The 17,184-nt window shown below is 38.1% G+C and overlaps 1 protein-coding gene across 2 annotated transcripts in view; it reads left to right on the top strand.

Annotated features, from left to right (window-relative positions):
* The window catches only part of LOC131365795 (alpha-2-macroglobulin-like), a 30,046-nt gene extending 13,830 nt beyond the window's left edge, over positions 1-16,216 (top strand). Inside the window, exons 14-35 of one of the 2 annotated variants that reach the window (XM_058409658.1) lie at positions 28-177; positions 2,705-2,794; positions 3,012-3,101; positions 3,366-3,462; positions 4,236-4,359; positions 6,941-7,166; positions 7,250-7,376; positions 7,472-7,593; positions 7,680-7,731; positions 7,850-7,933; positions 10,204-10,380; positions 10,488-10,563; positions 10,724-10,880; positions 10,962-11,036; positions 12,580-12,742; positions 13,265-13,473; positions 13,565-13,780; positions 14,809-14,930; positions 15,219-15,300; positions 15,392-15,460; positions 15,554-15,659; positions 15,734-16,216. In XM_058409658.1, the coding sequence (XP_058265641.1) occupies positions 28-177; positions 2,705-2,794; positions 3,012-3,101; positions 3,366-3,462; positions 4,236-4,359; positions 6,941-7,166; positions 7,250-7,376; positions 7,472-7,593; positions 7,680-7,731; positions 7,850-7,933; positions 10,204-10,380; positions 10,488-10,563; positions 10,724-10,880; positions 10,962-11,036; positions 12,580-12,742; positions 13,265-13,473; positions 13,565-13,780; positions 14,809-14,930; positions 15,219-15,300; positions 15,392-15,460; positions 15,554-15,659; positions 15,734-15,843 (2,724 nt within the window). In that variant the 3' untranslated portion in view covers positions 15,844-16,216. The remainder of the gene's footprint in view (positions 1-27; positions 178-2,704; positions 2,795-3,011; positions 3,102-3,365; positions 3,463-4,235; positions 4,360-6,940; positions 7,167-7,249; positions 7,377-7,471; positions 7,594-7,679; positions 7,732-7,849; positions 7,934-10,203; positions 10,381-10,487; positions 10,564-10,723; positions 10,881-10,961; positions 11,037-12,579; positions 12,743-13,264; positions 13,474-13,564; positions 13,781-14,808; positions 14,931-15,218; positions 15,301-15,391; positions 15,461-15,553; positions 15,660-15,733) is intronic. The other variant, XM_058409659.1, reaches the window with a different exon arrangement.
* Positions 16,217-17,184: the final 968 nt, after the last annotated feature.

Below are 17,184 nucleotides of genomic sequence, written 5' to 3'. Positions count from 1 at the left end.
AACATTTTGTTATGGAATGGACTCCAGGTTTCGGTACAGTTCTCTCCCTCCGAGGCAGTTCCTGGAGAGAAGAACACTCTTGAGCTCTCAGCTCATCCTGGTTCATTGTGTGGCCTCAGTGCTGTGGATCAGAGTGTGTTCATCTTGGATTCTGAGAACCGTCTAAACACAAATAAGGTTAAGATTTACTTAATCTTCTGCACTAACATTGCTTTGTTTTTGAGCCTGTTTTAAATTCTAGCACACTCTATTACTGCTAAAACAAAGTACCAAGTGAATTAATTTCATTCTAGCTTTTATCCCTGTATAATCCTAAATCCATCATGCTAAAATCTGTATTTATATCCTAAAATTATTCACATTTTGTACTGTGAAATTTTCAGAAGTATCTGTTAAGATACAAAGCAGGTGACTCAGGTTACTGTTTGTGTGGCGATTCACATGTTCTGACTGTGAGAGTTGTGAATGTATGACATCATCAGTGCAGTTCCCTTCGCATTGGGTTCACATAGGAGTGACAGGAAACCCTGGATGTTGTTGTCTGTTCACAGACACACAGTTACATACAGAGCCGACATTTGAATTATCCCCTCTTCATGGCTAGGGGTAGTGTTTTAACACATGTATAATCTATAGATTAGATTAGATCAGATTAGGTTAGATTAGATTAGATTTGTCATTGCACGTGGGTACAAGGCAATGAAATGCACTTAGCATCTAACCAGAGTGCAAAGCAGTGGTGAAATATAAACATATGTGCAGATATACAGACAAAAAAAAAGTATTTTCTTTAGCCTGCTGGTCTTGGACTACAGGCACCTGAACCTGAAGGTAAACAGTTTATGGGCTGGATGAGAGGTGTCCTTGATGATCCTTTACCCAGACACCGCTTCCTCTGAACATCCTCAGTGGCAGGAAGTGGGGTCCCAATAATGCGCTGGATGGTTTTTACCACCCTCTGTAGTGCTTTCCCTTCCATAAAAGAGCAATTCCCAGACTGAGATACAGCTGGTTAGGATGCTCTCAACATCAACTGAACAGTGGTAGAAGTTCTCTAAGATAACTGAAGAAAGAAAGTTATTCCTTAGTAATCTCATGAAGAAGAAGAGCTGGTGATCAGGCTGGAAGTGTTGCTGAACCAAGACAAGTCCCCAGAAATGTGAGGACTGGGTGGGTGATGAATAGATCTTCTAGATCTTAGAAATGTTTTGCACAGGTAGGAGCAGCACAAATCTCCTGAAGCAGTGTACCTCTAAGTACTGCCTATGATGATGAGATTTTCCTTATGGAATGACAAGTTATCACAGGGTCCTAACACCCAGCCTGCCGATTAGCTGAGATGATGACTTCCACCACCAAGTGTCTTTACTTAGACATAGGTCTTTGATTAGACATGTGGGCACTTGGCATATATCCCCATTATAGACAAAGAGCTGATCTGATTATTGAATTGCGTCTGTACAGAAGGATTGTCGGTTCTTCTATGTGGACAGATGTGAATGAGTCTGGAGAACATTCCATGGGGAATGTTTTGGTGCCTGCAACATCATCCAGCATAACCAGTTTGGCAGTGAGTTGGTGATGGTCTTGTGATATCCTTGGACGGTCACATAGAAATCCATGTGCTAGGCATTGGTATGCTTACTGCTGTTAGGCACCTTGTCAGACTTTATGCTGGTGCAGTGGGCCCTGGGTTCCTCCAGGTGCATGACAATGTGTAGGCAGTTTCTGGATGACGAAAGCATTGATGCAATCAATTGGCCCTCATGTCCCCCAGACCTGAATCTAATTGAGAACCTAGGGGACGTTATGTATCAGAGTATCTGAGGCCAGCAAGTAGCACCACAGACTGTCTAGGAGCTGAATGTTGCCTGGATACAGGCACCATCCACCCTCTCAACAGGAGGATGCCCACACATTGTCGGGAATGCATACAGCCACATGAAGGCCATACACATTATGATTTGTCGTGATGAAATTCATGCAAGTTGGATCAGTCTGTAATTGGAATTTTTTACTTTGATTTTCAGTGTAATTTTAAATCCAACCCTGAATAGGTTGGTGATTTTGGTGTCCACTGACCATTATCGTGTTCTTCTCAAGAAATTACACAATGTATAATATAAGTAAAGATTTTCAACTTGAATATTTTATTCATCAAGATCCAATGTGTGATTTAAGTCTAAATTTTATCTAATTTTATTGAGCAGTGTACATCTTGGATAGGATAACAGTCTACCACAGGACACTATATACACATTTGCAATATCATTCACATTAAGGAATGGCATATTTTTAAGGTGGGAGAAACCAGAGAACCCAGAGGTAGCATGTAAAACCTAAAAGCATGCAGAACTCACAGAGAGCAACCCAAACCCAAATGCCAACTAATGAACAAGGTGCTATGTTCAGCTCAGATGTGTTAACTCTATGCTGCCTCACAATCAAGCACATTACTAGTAAATAAGGAATGTGGGGCAAATAAAAAATATATATATTCACACATATATTCATTCATATATATATATATATATATATATATATATATATATATATATATATATATATATATATATAATGGAGTTTGCTATTCCTTGCAGAAAACATTTTTTGGCTTTTTTTAAGATTGCAAAGTGTTTTGTGTTTGTGTTTTGAGACATATTGTATATGATATCTAATAATCAGTGAAATATGTCTTTCATAGATGTTTAAATTGTTGCCAGTGACATCTATGTCAGATTATCCCTTTGTGGTTGAAGACTGGCATCTTATATCTGAAGATGATGTATATGATGTACGTATTGGCCATGCTTACAATACATTAAAAATACCTTGGTAGGATTTCAATAGGAACAATATTAATGTGTACAATCACTATTCATTGTATATAAAGTTAAAGCAGTTTTTTAATCTCTTCTGTTAATTTAATGTACACAAAAAGGTCACTAAGTAAGTACTAGTAGTATATGATATACTTATAATAATGTAATGTTAAACTATATCTCCCATAGAGATCACATTATGAAGTGGATATGGATTATTGGATTGATGATAGGCCTCCACAGGATGCAGAGGATAACTGTGTTTACAGTACAATAAAGGTAAAAGCCAGATTGGTGGTCAAATGTAATAACTGACTGCGTAAATATGTGTGTAAAAATGTTATTACAGTACACAACAAATACCTTTGTTTAATTGAATTGACAACAAAGTTGTTTGAAATTAGTTATATTAGACATACAAATTGGAGTCTGACAGTCTGACAATTTTACTTGCATATTATTTACATTTATTTACATAGTAACTATTTTCTATGCCATTTTTTAAAAATTTACTGCACTAATTATGACTTTGTAACCCAACAGGGAGTGGGGATGAAGATGATAACAAATTTGGCTGGGAGAAAAACTCACTGTTCAAGACACCAAAGTGTGAATTATCTGAGTAGTTACGAATATTATGGTACATCCTGACCTTTTTCCATCTTATACATCAATTACATTCATTCAAAAAATTTTATATACAGTATATAATAATATATTACAGCTAAATGCATATCACTGATACCAGTGTACAGTAGTCCCCCGAAATTTGCGGGGGTTGTGTTCCTAGAGCACCCGCGAATTGTAAAAAAACGGAAATTTGGGAAAAAAAGCCTATTTTTAAAGTTGTATATTTGTTGTTTTCTTTGGTATAAGTAGGGCAAATACAGTAATAATGTAATTTAATTTAATAAAAATACAGTAAACTCAGGTACTCAGTAAAACAGAGGATTTACAGCTGGAAGGAAGTATACTCTGCATGGAAGTGAGTATACTCTGCTCTCGTTTGGTATATATGTGGTTAATATATTGCTTGTTATAACATACACGTGCAATTATTCGTAGTTGAAAAAGAGATAGATTTAAAGCAAAGGCCGTTTAAATTGCATCTTGAACCGTATGAATGCTGAATTATTTTTTTTGCATGTGGTGTCTAAAAATGACTCTTCGTGCTGTAACTCCTAGTATTAGTACAGAATTTGTAGCAAACAACACTCAGCGAACCCCAGAGATACGTCACAGGGCAGCAGCCAATCAGCTGTTTCTGTGAAGTTGCGGGGGTTGCCACGAATGCTGAACCGTGACTTTGCGGGGTTCACTGTACTACACAGTCCTCAATATCTTCTAACATTTAAAATAGGTTTTAAAAACTAATCTTTTAAGTGTACTAATTACTTTTAATCACTTTCAAAGACATGGAAATGATGGAGTCTGATGTTGGTTCAATATTTGAAGAAGAATCAGTAGATTATGAACCGAGTGAGACAGTTCGCAGATTCTTCCCAGAAACTTGGATTTGGCAGCTGTCTGAAGTGGGGTTAGTATATCAGCTTGTTGTATGATTTTGTTTATTTATGTTTATTTATAGGCTGTAGATGAATATGAATGTAGATGGAGTATTTATTTTTGCTCAACCTGAAAGCTCTTCTGAAAATGCCAGACATGTATATATACACTATATTGCCAAAAGTATTCGCTCACCCATCCAAATAATCAGAATCAGGTGTTCCAATCACTTCCATGGCCACAGGTGTATAAAATCAAGCACCTAGGCATGCAGACTGTTTTTACAAACATTTGTGAAAGAATGGGTCGCTCTCAGGAGCTCAGTGAATTCCAGCGTGGAACTGTGATAGGATGCCACCTGTGCAACAAATCCAGTCGTGAAATTTCCTCACTCCTAAATATTCCACAGTCAACTGTCAGCTGTATTATAAGAACGTGGAAGTGTTTGGGAACGACAGCAACTCAGCCACGAAGTGGTAGGCCACGTAAACTGACGGAGCGGGGTCAGCGGATGCTGAGGCGCATAGTGCGAAGAGGTCGCCAACTTTCTGCAGAGTCAATCGCTACAGACCTCCAAACTTCATGTGGCCTTCAGATTAGCTGAAGAACAGTGCGCAGAGAGCTTCATGGAATGGGTTTCCATGGCCGAGCAGCTGCATCCAAGCCATACATCACCAAGTGCAATGCAAAGCGTCGGATGCAGTGGTGTAAAGCACGCCGCCACTGGACTCTAGAGCAGTGGAGACGCGTTCTCTGGAGTGACGAATCGCGCTTCTCCATCTGGCAATCTGATGGACGAGTCTGGGTTTGGCGGTTGCCAGGAGAACGGTACTTGTCTGACTGCATTGTGCCAAGTGTAAAGTTTGGTGGAGGGGGGATTATGGTGTGGGGTTGTTTTTCAGGAGCTGGGCTTGGCCCCTTAGTTCCAGTGAAAGGAACTCTGAATGCTTCAGCATACCAAGACATTTTGGACAATTCCATGCTCCCAACTTTGTGGGAACAGTTTGGAGCTGGCCCCTTCCTCTTCCAACATGACTGTGTACCAGTGACCAAAGCAAGGTCCATAAAGACATGGATGACAGAGTCTGGTGTGGATGAACTTGACTGGCCTGCACAGAGTCCTGACCTCAACCCCATAGAACACCTTTGGGATGAATTAGAGCGGAGACTGAGAGCCAGGCCTTCTCGTCCAACATCAGTGTGTGACCTCACAAATGCACTTCTGGAAGAATGGTCAAAAATTCCCATAAACACACTCCTAAACCTTGTGGACAGCCTTCCCAGAAGAGTTGAAGCTGTTATAGCTGCAAAGGGTGGACCGACGTCATATTGAACCCTATGGATTAGGAATGGGATGTCACTTAAGTTCATATGCGAGTCAAGGCAGGTGAGCGAATACTTTTGGCAACATAGTGTGTGTGTGTGTGTGTGTGTGTGAGGTTTTAGTTTCATGAACAGCATGCAGAAGCTCTTGGGGAGGGTTTGCCAATTTTCAACAAAATTCCCACTGCTTCTACAACCACATAAAATATATTTTAAATACTTTATAAACAATATAATAATATTTATAGATTTATAGATTCCATATCATTCACTTCGACTGCGCACTGTACACAGGGCAGCATATGATTGACATCATCTTTAAATGATGATTCTCTATCTTTATTTAAAAAAATATCAGACAGACATCATAATGAGACGGATCCCAATTTTACACACAGCAGCACCGCCTCCCAGCTTCATAACTGATTCTAATATTTCTGGAATGTAACAAAACCAACATCTGAAGTAAATCTGCTAATAGGCGGTGACAGCCCTTTTCACTGTTGCAACATGAGCATAAGAAGAGCAAAGGCAGGATGCAAGTGCATTAGATTAACATTATTTCACATCAAATAATTATGGTCGGAGTCCGAAAAAGGTGGGAAAAAAGATAAACTTGGATAATGCATATTCAAACTCATGGGTGAAAACCAAGAAGTCAAAACATATAAAAGAACTGCACAAGAAACAGGGTTTAGAAACGGATATTAAATGATAAAACTTTGTACTGGAACATTGAAACACAAGGGTTTAAATACACAGACGAATTAAGAATAAATACAAAAGAGGTGAGAACAATTATGACACTTTAGAGGTTATACAAGACGTTTTGTGAGCCTCAGACATGGTTGGAAAAGAGAAGTATATTGTGTTCTAATTACCAAAGGAAAAAGAGCCAACGAAAAAAACGTTTCAGTATCGACAATGCCCACTTGCAGTGTAAATGGAATTACAAAAATGATATATATTTCTTTCTTTTTCTCTTATATTTTATTTTCATATTTTATATTTCTTTCTTTTTCTCTTATATTTTTATTTTCATTAGAGCAACTGTAACATGGAATTTAGCTTGGAATTTCCCCCTGGGATTAATAAAGTTCTTTGAATCTTGAACACTAAACAGATTCATATAATGGTATTATGTCACACCTCTGTAAATTGCTTGCAGTTTAATGTATTGGGGATCCTACAGTAGAATAGTATTAATAAATGTAACTGTTTTAATTGGCATGTTTCTACACAATCTTTGTGGCTTTATGAGTTTATATTGTTTTGTTTTCCAACTCAAGGGACTCTGGATCAGTACAGCTTCCTGTCACTGTTCCTGACACCATCACCACTTGGGAGACAGAGGCTTTCTGTGTATCCTCTAGGGGTCTGGGTCTAGCTCCTCCTGTTCAGCTCACTGTGTTTCAGCCCTTCTTCCTGGAGCTCTCGTTGCCCTACTCCATTATCCGGGGAGAGGTTTTTGAGCTGAAGGCCACTGTCTTCAATTATCTTTCCAAATGCATTATGGTACTGCAAGACCAAGATCATTTTCACAAATATTGTGACATTTGAGATGCACAGTAAATGAATCAGCTGTGCCTCACTGACAGGTTAAAGTGACTCCAGCCCCCTCCTCAGATTACACTCTGGAACCATCTTCTGAGGGCAAGTATTCATCCTGCCTGTGTGCAAATGGAAGAAAGACCTTCAAATGGACTCTGATTCCCTCTGTGCTTGGTGAGACTTCAAACCACTTTAGCTGGAGACACATATTGAGTCTCATATGTTTATTATATTTCATTGTGGAGAACTGATGAGTTATTATGCTACAGGAGTCTTGAATGTGACCGTGAGTGCAGAGGCAGAACAATCCCAGAGTGTGTGTGATAATGAGATTGTGAGTGTTCCAGAGAGAGGTCGTATTGACACTGTTACACGAAGCCTCATTGTACAGGTCAGTATCTCCAAAATAAGTGTAACCTTAAATTCTAAAACTCTTCCTTATTATGCTATGATCTAATAAAGCTATTTCCCGTGTAGGCTGAAGGAACTGAAAAGATGAAGAGCCTGAGCTGGTTTTTTTGTCCCGATGGTTAGACTTGCAAATATTTTGCAGTTGATTCATATCTAATTGTTTTACACAAACACGTTTGTTAATGTTATTTTCTACTACTTGATAAAGATGGAAATGCCTTTTATTTTACTTTTAGGCACAAGTGTTTCGGAAGAGCTGGAGCTGATTCTTCCTGAGGATGTAATAGAGGGATCAGTGCGAGCTTCTGTTTCAGTTCTTGGTAAGACAAAACACATTAGGGTGTTTTCAACAAAATGGTAAAAAAAAGAAGAAAGGTACTCATCTGATTTTCTTTTTTTTTGGTTTGCACTGGGAACATGTTGCAATGCTGTCAACTTTTCACATTCACTTAGTCCAATGCTAGAGCCAAGGTAGTTGACTTGTACTTGGGCAAGACAGCAATCTCTGGCTTAATATCAAGCCTGCTCCTCCGAGTGTCCAAATGATTGCTTTTAGTCTCCGATTACAACATATGCAGATATCTTCCAGATGTGCAGGTGTTCCTTGGACCCAGTGGTGGACTGTCAGGGCCAGTAAGTCCTTCTCTGCTGGCCTAAACAGCAGTGATCTGAATCACTGACTTGCATTTTAATATATTTAATATATTTTTCCATGAATGTGTATTAAATTATTCCCAATAGTCTATTCTCTACATTTCATAGCTTTTCTCTCGGTTGCTCTGCTTCCAGTAGTGTATATTTATGATAAGAGTATTTATCCAATCATATTTCAGCTAGTGGATGATATCATGTGTTGCCCGGCCTTAATGCCTTCAGAATAAATAGTGCAGGTGCCTGGAGCTTAAAATAAGTGGCAATGAATCTGTTCCATTAACCAATCAGATTTGGAGTTGGCGTCACTGGGGCCATCTAGCAGGCGTACGGTTACGTCAGCAATTTCCCGTCCTTTGATTGGATAATTGGAGTAGTCAGAGGCAGTGAACCGCACAAACTAAATAAAATATATATTTTAACTCACAATGGCTGACAGAGGAGAAGAAATTGATTTGGTCGCAGACATCCTTACAAATGCATTTTCAAGGCATTTTCAAGAAAATCCTTGTGATTCTTCAAAATAGTTGGTAAGATTTTTCAAGAACCATTTCTGCTTTTGGGTTTTCTTTTTTTTCTGGGTTTTCAGTTTGCCTTCATTCCAGATCCCCGGGGTGGACTGTGTTTTTTTTTTGCTGCAGTGAAAGGAAACTTGTGAGACTGAATTATGTTAATGTGTTTTTTTGCTATATGTAATGTAATGTTATTCATGTTCGCTATAAGAGCCTGTGACACAGCGCACTTGCAGTTTGCTGCATACGGCATCAAGAATGTCTTTTTTGAGAAAAGTAACTGTAATAAAATGGACTATTCCTTATGAGGTGTGAAGTACTGTAGACTAATTTCTTTTTACTTTGCTATTTAACAGTTGATTACTATCTATTGCCGTGGCGTCATAATGATGCTATAGAGGTGGATTAATTCAGGAAGGACACCAGTGAAGGCCTAGGTGTGAAACGCATGGCCCGCCACTGCTTGGACCACAAATGGGGAAACCTTGTACCTGAAGAATTTTGTCATTTAGTCAAGTCCAGGGTATCTCATCTACATGAAGTATAGGGTTGAACAAAGAGATTGCAGTCAGTTGTTGGTTATATAACAAACATGTAATCTCCCATCTGACTTTGGGAAAAGAACAGTAGAGCATGCACTCAGAGATTATAGCACCTTTCTTACCTCTACCTCGTGGCCCTTTAAGCGGGCTCCAACAGAGATTTCTAAGGTTCTAAGACAACATTGTGCACCATCACCCATGACATTCAGAAAAAACAAGCTGAAACAAACAAACCAAACTCTGCTCAAGGAGCTCCCTCTGGCCCTGTGTCTGTGGATGCTATTACATGTGGCTACTCAGCCTAGAAAGTAATCGATTAGCATGGCTTGGCATGGTGACTTAGTAGTTGCCTTACACCTCCAGGGTTAGGAGTTTGGTTCCTGCCTCCACGCTGTGTGCATAGAGATTGCATGTGCTCCCGTGCTTCAGATGTTTCCTCCAGGTACTATGGTTTCTTTCCCCAGTCCAAAGACATGCGTTGTAGTCTGGCTGTCATCTCTAAACTGTCTGTGATTGTACCTTGCGTTGCAATGTGTTGGCACCTTGTCCACTGTGTCCCCTTCTCGTGCCCTACGTCCCTAGGATTCAGCAGAATTACATACACTTGAGTTGATTTACTTTGTGTTGACTATGCAGATACTCATGAAATGTATAATCATATAAAATATCACAACACATAACTGTGTAATTGTATGAAATTAACTACAATGAAAATCAAAGCTAAAAATGCAAGGTAACTTTCCGGGACTTTCCTAGTCAGCACTCTGTTAACCTGCTGTTTGATATGAATCAGAATTAGTTCTGTGTAGTTTCAGGGTATGGTTGTGCACCTTACGTTGTTCATAAACTATATGTTTATATGTGTACTTTTGTGTTCATTTGTAGGAGAAATACTTGGCCGTGCATTAAAAAATCTGGATGGACTGCTAAAGATGCCATATGGCTGTGGAGAACAAAACATCGCTATCCTTGCCCCCAATATCTACATTCTTCAATACCTAGAGAACACTGAGCAGCTCAACTCAGATATCCGTGAGGAGGCTACTCGTTTTCTAAAGAGCGGTCAGTGAGATTATATTTCTCTTTATAATTTTTACAGGTCAATACTAGCCATTCTGAATATATATTTGTCCTCAGGAAATCAGAATCAGTTATTTGTCTTTACACAGGATACCAGAGGCAACTGAACTATAAGCATTCCAGTGGTGGATATAGCACATTTGGCAGGGGAGAGGAGAACACATGGTAAGAAAAATTGTCCACAGACACTGTGGACAACAGGTAGTGTTAATGACAAGTGATTATCAACACTAAAATTTCTTCATAAATACTCTTATTATCTTTTTAATATCATTCTGGAATGTACAAAATGTTTTTGTATATAAAAATAAATCTCCACCACCAGGTTAACTGCGTTTGTCTTAAGGACTTTTGGCAAAGCACAACATTACATCTTTATTGATCCAGAAAACATTAAAAGTATAAAGCAATGGCTCCTAGGTATGCAGAGATCAGACGGCTGTTTTATACAACAGGGAAATCTGTTCAATAACAGAATGAAGGTATGTCTTGTATTTGGGGTGTCCATACTGCGGAACACATTTCTGAATAAACTGACTGAATTTCTATTTCATATATTACAGGGTGGTGTGAAAGATGAAGTGACCATTACTGCTTATATCACTGCATCATTCCTTGAATTGGGCATTGCAGTGCAGGTAAGAGCTTGAGACATGACAAAGCAAATTTACACTACTCACAAAAAGTTAAGGATATTGGGCTTTCAGGTGAAATTTCAGGATGCACCTAAAATGCACTATAACCTTTCCAGGTGAACTTAATTTGATCTTCTCTACACTTCTGAATGCACATGTCCAACTGTTCAGTGTTTCAGTACTTTCTGCAGAACTTGCTGTTCTCTAACAAGGTGCTTAACGGCAAAATTCACAACTGGTGTTTGATCCATGAATCCACCAATAAATTTTCTGGTTCCATTAGAATTGATATTTAAACAGTCCTCTTCATCATGCTGTTCACATTTTGACATCATGAGACCAAGACCACACCTAACAACTGATCAACAGAACCTCACCATTGTGAGGCTTCAAACAGGATGTTCTCAGAGGGAAGTGGCCACTGAGCTTAGAGTGTCACAGAGTGTCATCAGCAGGTTGGGACAGAGATACAGAGAGACTGGAAGAGTCACAGAAAGACATAGAAGTGGACATCCTTTGGCCACATCCCACGTTGATGACCGCTTCATTGTGAACAGTGCCCTGCGGAACCGGATGATGAAGTGTCATGTCAGATCATTTGAAACGTTTACATCAGCATGGCCTGTGTGCTAGACGACCTGCAAGGGTACCTGACCACACCCCCAGGCACAGGCGTCGGGCCAGGGAGCATTTACGCTGGACGAGGGACCGGTGGGCCTCAGTGCTGTTCTCTGATGAAAGTTGATTCACGTTGAGCAGAAATGATGGACCCAACGATGTTGGAGACGTCAAGGAGAGCGCTATGCATCAGCCACTGTTGTGGTGGTGTTACAGTCTGGGCAGGTGTGTCCACTCAATACAGAACTGACCTACATCTTGTGAATGGTACAGTGACAAGCCAATACTACCTGAATAACATCATTAATCCAGTCATTGTGCCCCTGCATGAACAACACAGGCCTAATTTCATCTTCATGGACGACAATGCTCCAGCTCATCGAGGTCGCATCATTAGGGAACGGCTGCTGGAGGCTGGGGTACCTCAAATGGAGTGACCTGCACTTTCTCCTGACCCGAATCCCATAGAAAACCTCTGGGATCAGCCGAGTCGCCGTGTAGAGGCTCGTAACCCTGCACCCCAGAACCTCAATGACCTGAGGGCCGCCCTTCAAGAAGAGTGGAATGCCATGCCTCAGCAGACAATAAGTCGACTCGTGAACAGCATGAGACGTCGTGGTCAAGCTGTAATTGATGGTCAAGGGCACATGACAGATTATTGAGACATTGAGATTTTTTGTTGTGGTATACCACCACTGTTGTTGGATTTTGTTTCACTAAATTGTTTGAGATGAGGAAATCACCATTGCAGCTTCTACTTAAATGCCCTACTTTCATGATATAATATCACTGTAGTGTGAACTTTTTACATTTTCCATAAGCCAAATATCCTTAACTTTTTTGTGAGTAGTGTATATATATATATATATATATATATATATATATATATATATATACAATGTGTACTAGATGTGTGTTTTCATTGCAGGATCCTGTTGTGAATAAAGGGCTGTTGTGCCTAAAATCTTCTATTTCTAACCTGAAGAACACCTACACCACTGCGCTGTTGGCCTATACTTTCAGTTTGGCTGTAGACAAAGAAAATCGAGAGCGGCTACTAAAAGAGCTGGATAATGTCTCCATTCAAGAAGGTACTGAGTTAATCAGTTAATATTTATCATTTTTGTTAGTTGCAAATATAACATTTATCATTTATATTATTTGGAGAGGCAAGTATCACACATTTATTGAGAACTCTGGACACTTTCCAAAACTGCATTCTATAACTGACTAGGATGCTTAAATAACAATATTGGCATATTGATATAATACAGTATACTAATATGCTGTTTTGGACAAAGGAAATAATCATCTGGTGCTGTTATGGTTATAACATCCAGAGGTTCAACTGAAACATTACTGAAAAAATGTGGAAAACTTACATGTACATTAGGAAACAAAATGCTAAATAAACCATCTTACATTCATTATACCACATGATATGACTTTGAAGATAGTTTCGATAATATTAAGTGCAAGGAGTGTAATCTCTGATTAATCAGGTTTTAAGTCACTCATTTAAAATATGTTGGGTTTTTTTTGCAAACTGTGAACAATCTAGGGCAGTAAAGTGTAATTTGGCATTGTCACTAATCTAAACAAACCTGTTTTAGATGGTCATCTCCACTGGTCTCAATCAGCATTAGATGACTCTGACAGTGATGACAATGATGGCTCCTTGTCAGTGGAAATCAGCTCCTATGTGCTGCTAGCCATTCTCACTTCAGATCAACTCACTGCTGCTGATTTGGGCTACGCTAATAGGATAGTCAAGTGGCTGGTGAAGCAGCAAAATCCCTATGGAGGCTTTTCATCCACCCAGGTTCATCCACTCAATTAATCTGCAGCCCTTCCTTTAGCCTCTTTTGCATTTAGCCATTATTATGATAAATCAATGTTTTTTTTCCAATCAGGACACAGTGGTGGCTCTCCATGCTCTGGCTCTGTATTCCACTAAAGTGTTTAGCTCAGAAGGCTCTAGCACAGTAACTGTAAAGTCAGCAGATGGAGACAATCACAACTTTGATGTGAACCAGAACAACAAGTTACTGTACCAAGAAAGATCATTGCAGGATGTTCCTGGCAAATACAGCATTGATGTGAAGGGCTCCATCTGTGTCTCAGTGCAGGTCAGTGCATCTAACTTATCCTGTCTTGGGCTATCTTGGGCTATTTTCAAAGTCTAAGCACATGCTCAAATAGATTTTCTAGGATCCCCACCAAGATTATCCAAACAATCTGCATGTAGCTCATTCCTCTGGTAGAGGAAAGAGGTTACAAGATTTTTCTGGAGTAAGAAGCATCCGAGATGGGGATTTTCAGATGCTATATCTAATCGGCTGCCTTAAAACACAAGCAGGTTAAAGGAGCGGTCTATAAACTTTAAGCACCCTCAAAAAAATCATGAACATAAAATGCCAACTAAATTGCTTTTTTTTGTTGCTGTCCAAATGCAAATTAAACATAAATTAAAAGAAAAAAGATTGCAAACACTGATTGCAAGTTTAATCAGAGTCTAGTATAACTATTACCAATATATTACTGCACAAATTGTCTTAGTTGTAATTATCATGTTAATCACTGCATGTTTGTTTTAATATAAGGTGCAATCCTTATATTAATAAAATAATAATAAATAAATAAATAAATAAATAAATAAATAAATATAAATATAAAATATAAATATAAATAAATAATAAATAATAAAATCATTATTTTTCCAATGAAAAAACTACCAATAGAAAATATTGGTAATCTGTTATTTTGTATTTTTTTGTGTATGATGCTCTGAGATCCACACAATTTCATACAGATGAGATGTTAAACTTAGTAAAATTTATTTTCTGATCAGTAAAATTCACAATACAATGTCTAATAGAAATAACATCACTTAATTCATATAACATAATATAAAGAGTTATGAGAAGCATAAAAACATGCTTTTTTACATTTTAACTTAACCTGATCTATGCTGTCCCAAATTACAATTATGCCTTAATTCACCCTATATATGTATGTCCTTGATACTGGCTTCAAATAGCATCCCAAAAAAGATAACTTTAGTTTCAGAATAGCGTATATCTAAGGTATACTTATACTCCCCTCTAGACTGCAGTTGACTGCTTCATAGTTTGACTTTTTTGATCCCCACCTGCAGGCAGCACTTTTCTACAATGTTCCAACACCTTCTGAAATCAGTACACTGAGCATCATGACTACATCTGAGGGAAACTGCAAAAAATCCTTTGGAGAAGCTCTCTTCCTCAAGTTCACCATCACGTAAGAATAAATATATGATGAATCCTTGACAACCAATTAAAAAAATGGTGAACAAATTACTCAGGAGGATTAGAAGAGATTAAATTGCTGATAACTCCTTATATGTGATGAATTGTCTCAAACCTACATAGTAGACAGTATTTGGGTTAAATTCATTAAATAGAATGATTAATGGCTCAATATCCTCGTACGACACTTTAATCTGCAGTGACGATAGAATTTATACTTAATTTGGTGTCATCAATGCTGTAAATACTCCTGACATTTTTGAGTATGTTTTTATTTCAGATATTCTGGGACACTTACCAGCACTAACATGATCATAGTGGACATAAAACTCTTATCAGGGTTCACAGCAGATCCTGGTGAAGTAAGGAGTAATACTGTTGATAAAAGTCTGTAATATGTCTGGTTATTGGAGTGTTAAAGCAATGGTGGAATGATTTTTACTTTTTTTTTAGCTGAATAAAGCCATTTTGGTGGACCGAGTAGATTCGAAAGATGACCATATTATCATGTATATCAAAGAGGTGAGAGTTTATTAATCCCTTTCGTTAACACCATACACTACACACAAACAGATATGATGGAGTGTGTTTACTATATGACTGAATCTCCAACAGCTCCGTAAGAATATTCCTATCAACTATAAGCTACATATTAAGCAGGTGCTTCCTGTCAAGAATTTGAAGCCAGCTGTGATGAAAGTTTATGACTACTACCAAACAAGTAAGATTTTCTAGGATTGTGTTATTTAAGCAGTTACTGCTTTCATTTATTGATTTTGAACATATTTCACTCAGGTGTCCAGGCTGAGACGGAGTACACCTCTGCCTTGTGTTCCAAGGGTTTCAAATTTAAAAACCCAGCTGTATATAGTTTTTTTTTATTATTTTTATTTTTTTGTAATTAAAATGTTATATTGTTAAAAAATTGTATATATTTTATGTTAACTTTGTGTTGAAAAAGTGTACAGTGTTAAGGCACAGGTATAACTGTAACATTCTTTAATATGTGCTGGGTTTGAAGACTTTAGTACTGCTATAGTTTTTATGAGACTGGTTCCAGTAAATCTAAGGCCTTCACTGAATTCGTGAATCATGAACATCAGTGTTTTGCCTAATGACTGGCACCTCAAGAATATTTAATATAATAACTCAGATCTGAATCGGAATTCTGAGTCTTATTTAGAGTAAAATTTCACATAATGTACAAGAATTATTGTGTTCTTTGTATGTTTTTTTTGTGCTTCTTGGTAGATTAAAAATAAAGATTTTTTTTATTAAATATAAAATGCTTTAGCCATTATCTGAGAGTGAAAATGGACTTTTTTCACTTGTAAAAAAAAACAAAACTTCTCCAGTCATGACAAGGCAAGATAATGTCTCTGATATCGCTACTTAGCAGATGAAAACAGAGAGACGTTTAGCTAAACATATTACAGTTTTACCCCTCTAATATAAAACTATTTCAGATTAGATTTAACATCATAGGCAGTATTAAATGGAAATGTGTGGATGAGGACTGTGTAGTTTGTCTAGTAAGCCTTCATATACAGCACATCAGTCTTCATACACTTTAAATCCAGTTAAGAATATTAATTAGCCCATTTGAGTGACCCTTTGACAGATATTTCATTGATTTGGCCACCATTTAAAATGTGCAACTGTACAACCTGGCAACATGAAGATCTTATTGTATACAGTGGTCAAATATGGGAACTGCAACAAGTTTCTGGAAATGTCACACCGGCACACAGTTCTTCTACACACTTATCCTCCGCTATATTAGGAACACCTCAACATTCTCTTGAGCATAACTTGTTTTGTTATTTTGCATTGTGCTGCTGCCACATGATTGCCTGATTAGATGACTGCATTCATTGATTTATTTTCTCACACACACACACACACACACACACACCTAGAGGAATGTGTGAGGAAACCAGAGGGCCCAGAAACCATTATGTACATGAGAGAGAACATGTACACATACTCACTCTGGCCAGGGAGGTAAAAACTGGAATGATAGATTTCTTCATTAATTACTCATAAAAGTAGGTCTGGGTGTTACCTTGGTTATCTTTACAGAACATTATGTCTCTGAAGAATCAATATCAAGTTTCTTCAATATTCAATGTTTCTTCGACTGTCCTGCCATCAGAGAAAAGTAAAGAAGAGTAAAACAGAATTAAACAAGAATTAAATAATAGCACAAAGTTATAGAACAGCTGGTTAGTAAATGCAGATATAGT

This window comes from Hemibagrus wyckioides, linkage group LG15 (genome assembly GCF_019097595.1).
Source record: "Hemibagrus wyckioides isolate EC202008001 linkage group LG15, SWU_Hwy_1.0, whole genome shotgun sequence".
Taxonomy (NCBI): Eukaryota; Metazoa; Chordata; class Actinopteri; order Siluriformes; family Bagridae; genus Hemibagrus; species Hemibagrus wyckioides.
The sequence above is the reverse complement of the archived record's forward strand: the minus strand, read 5'-3'. Positions and strand labels throughout refer to the sequence as shown.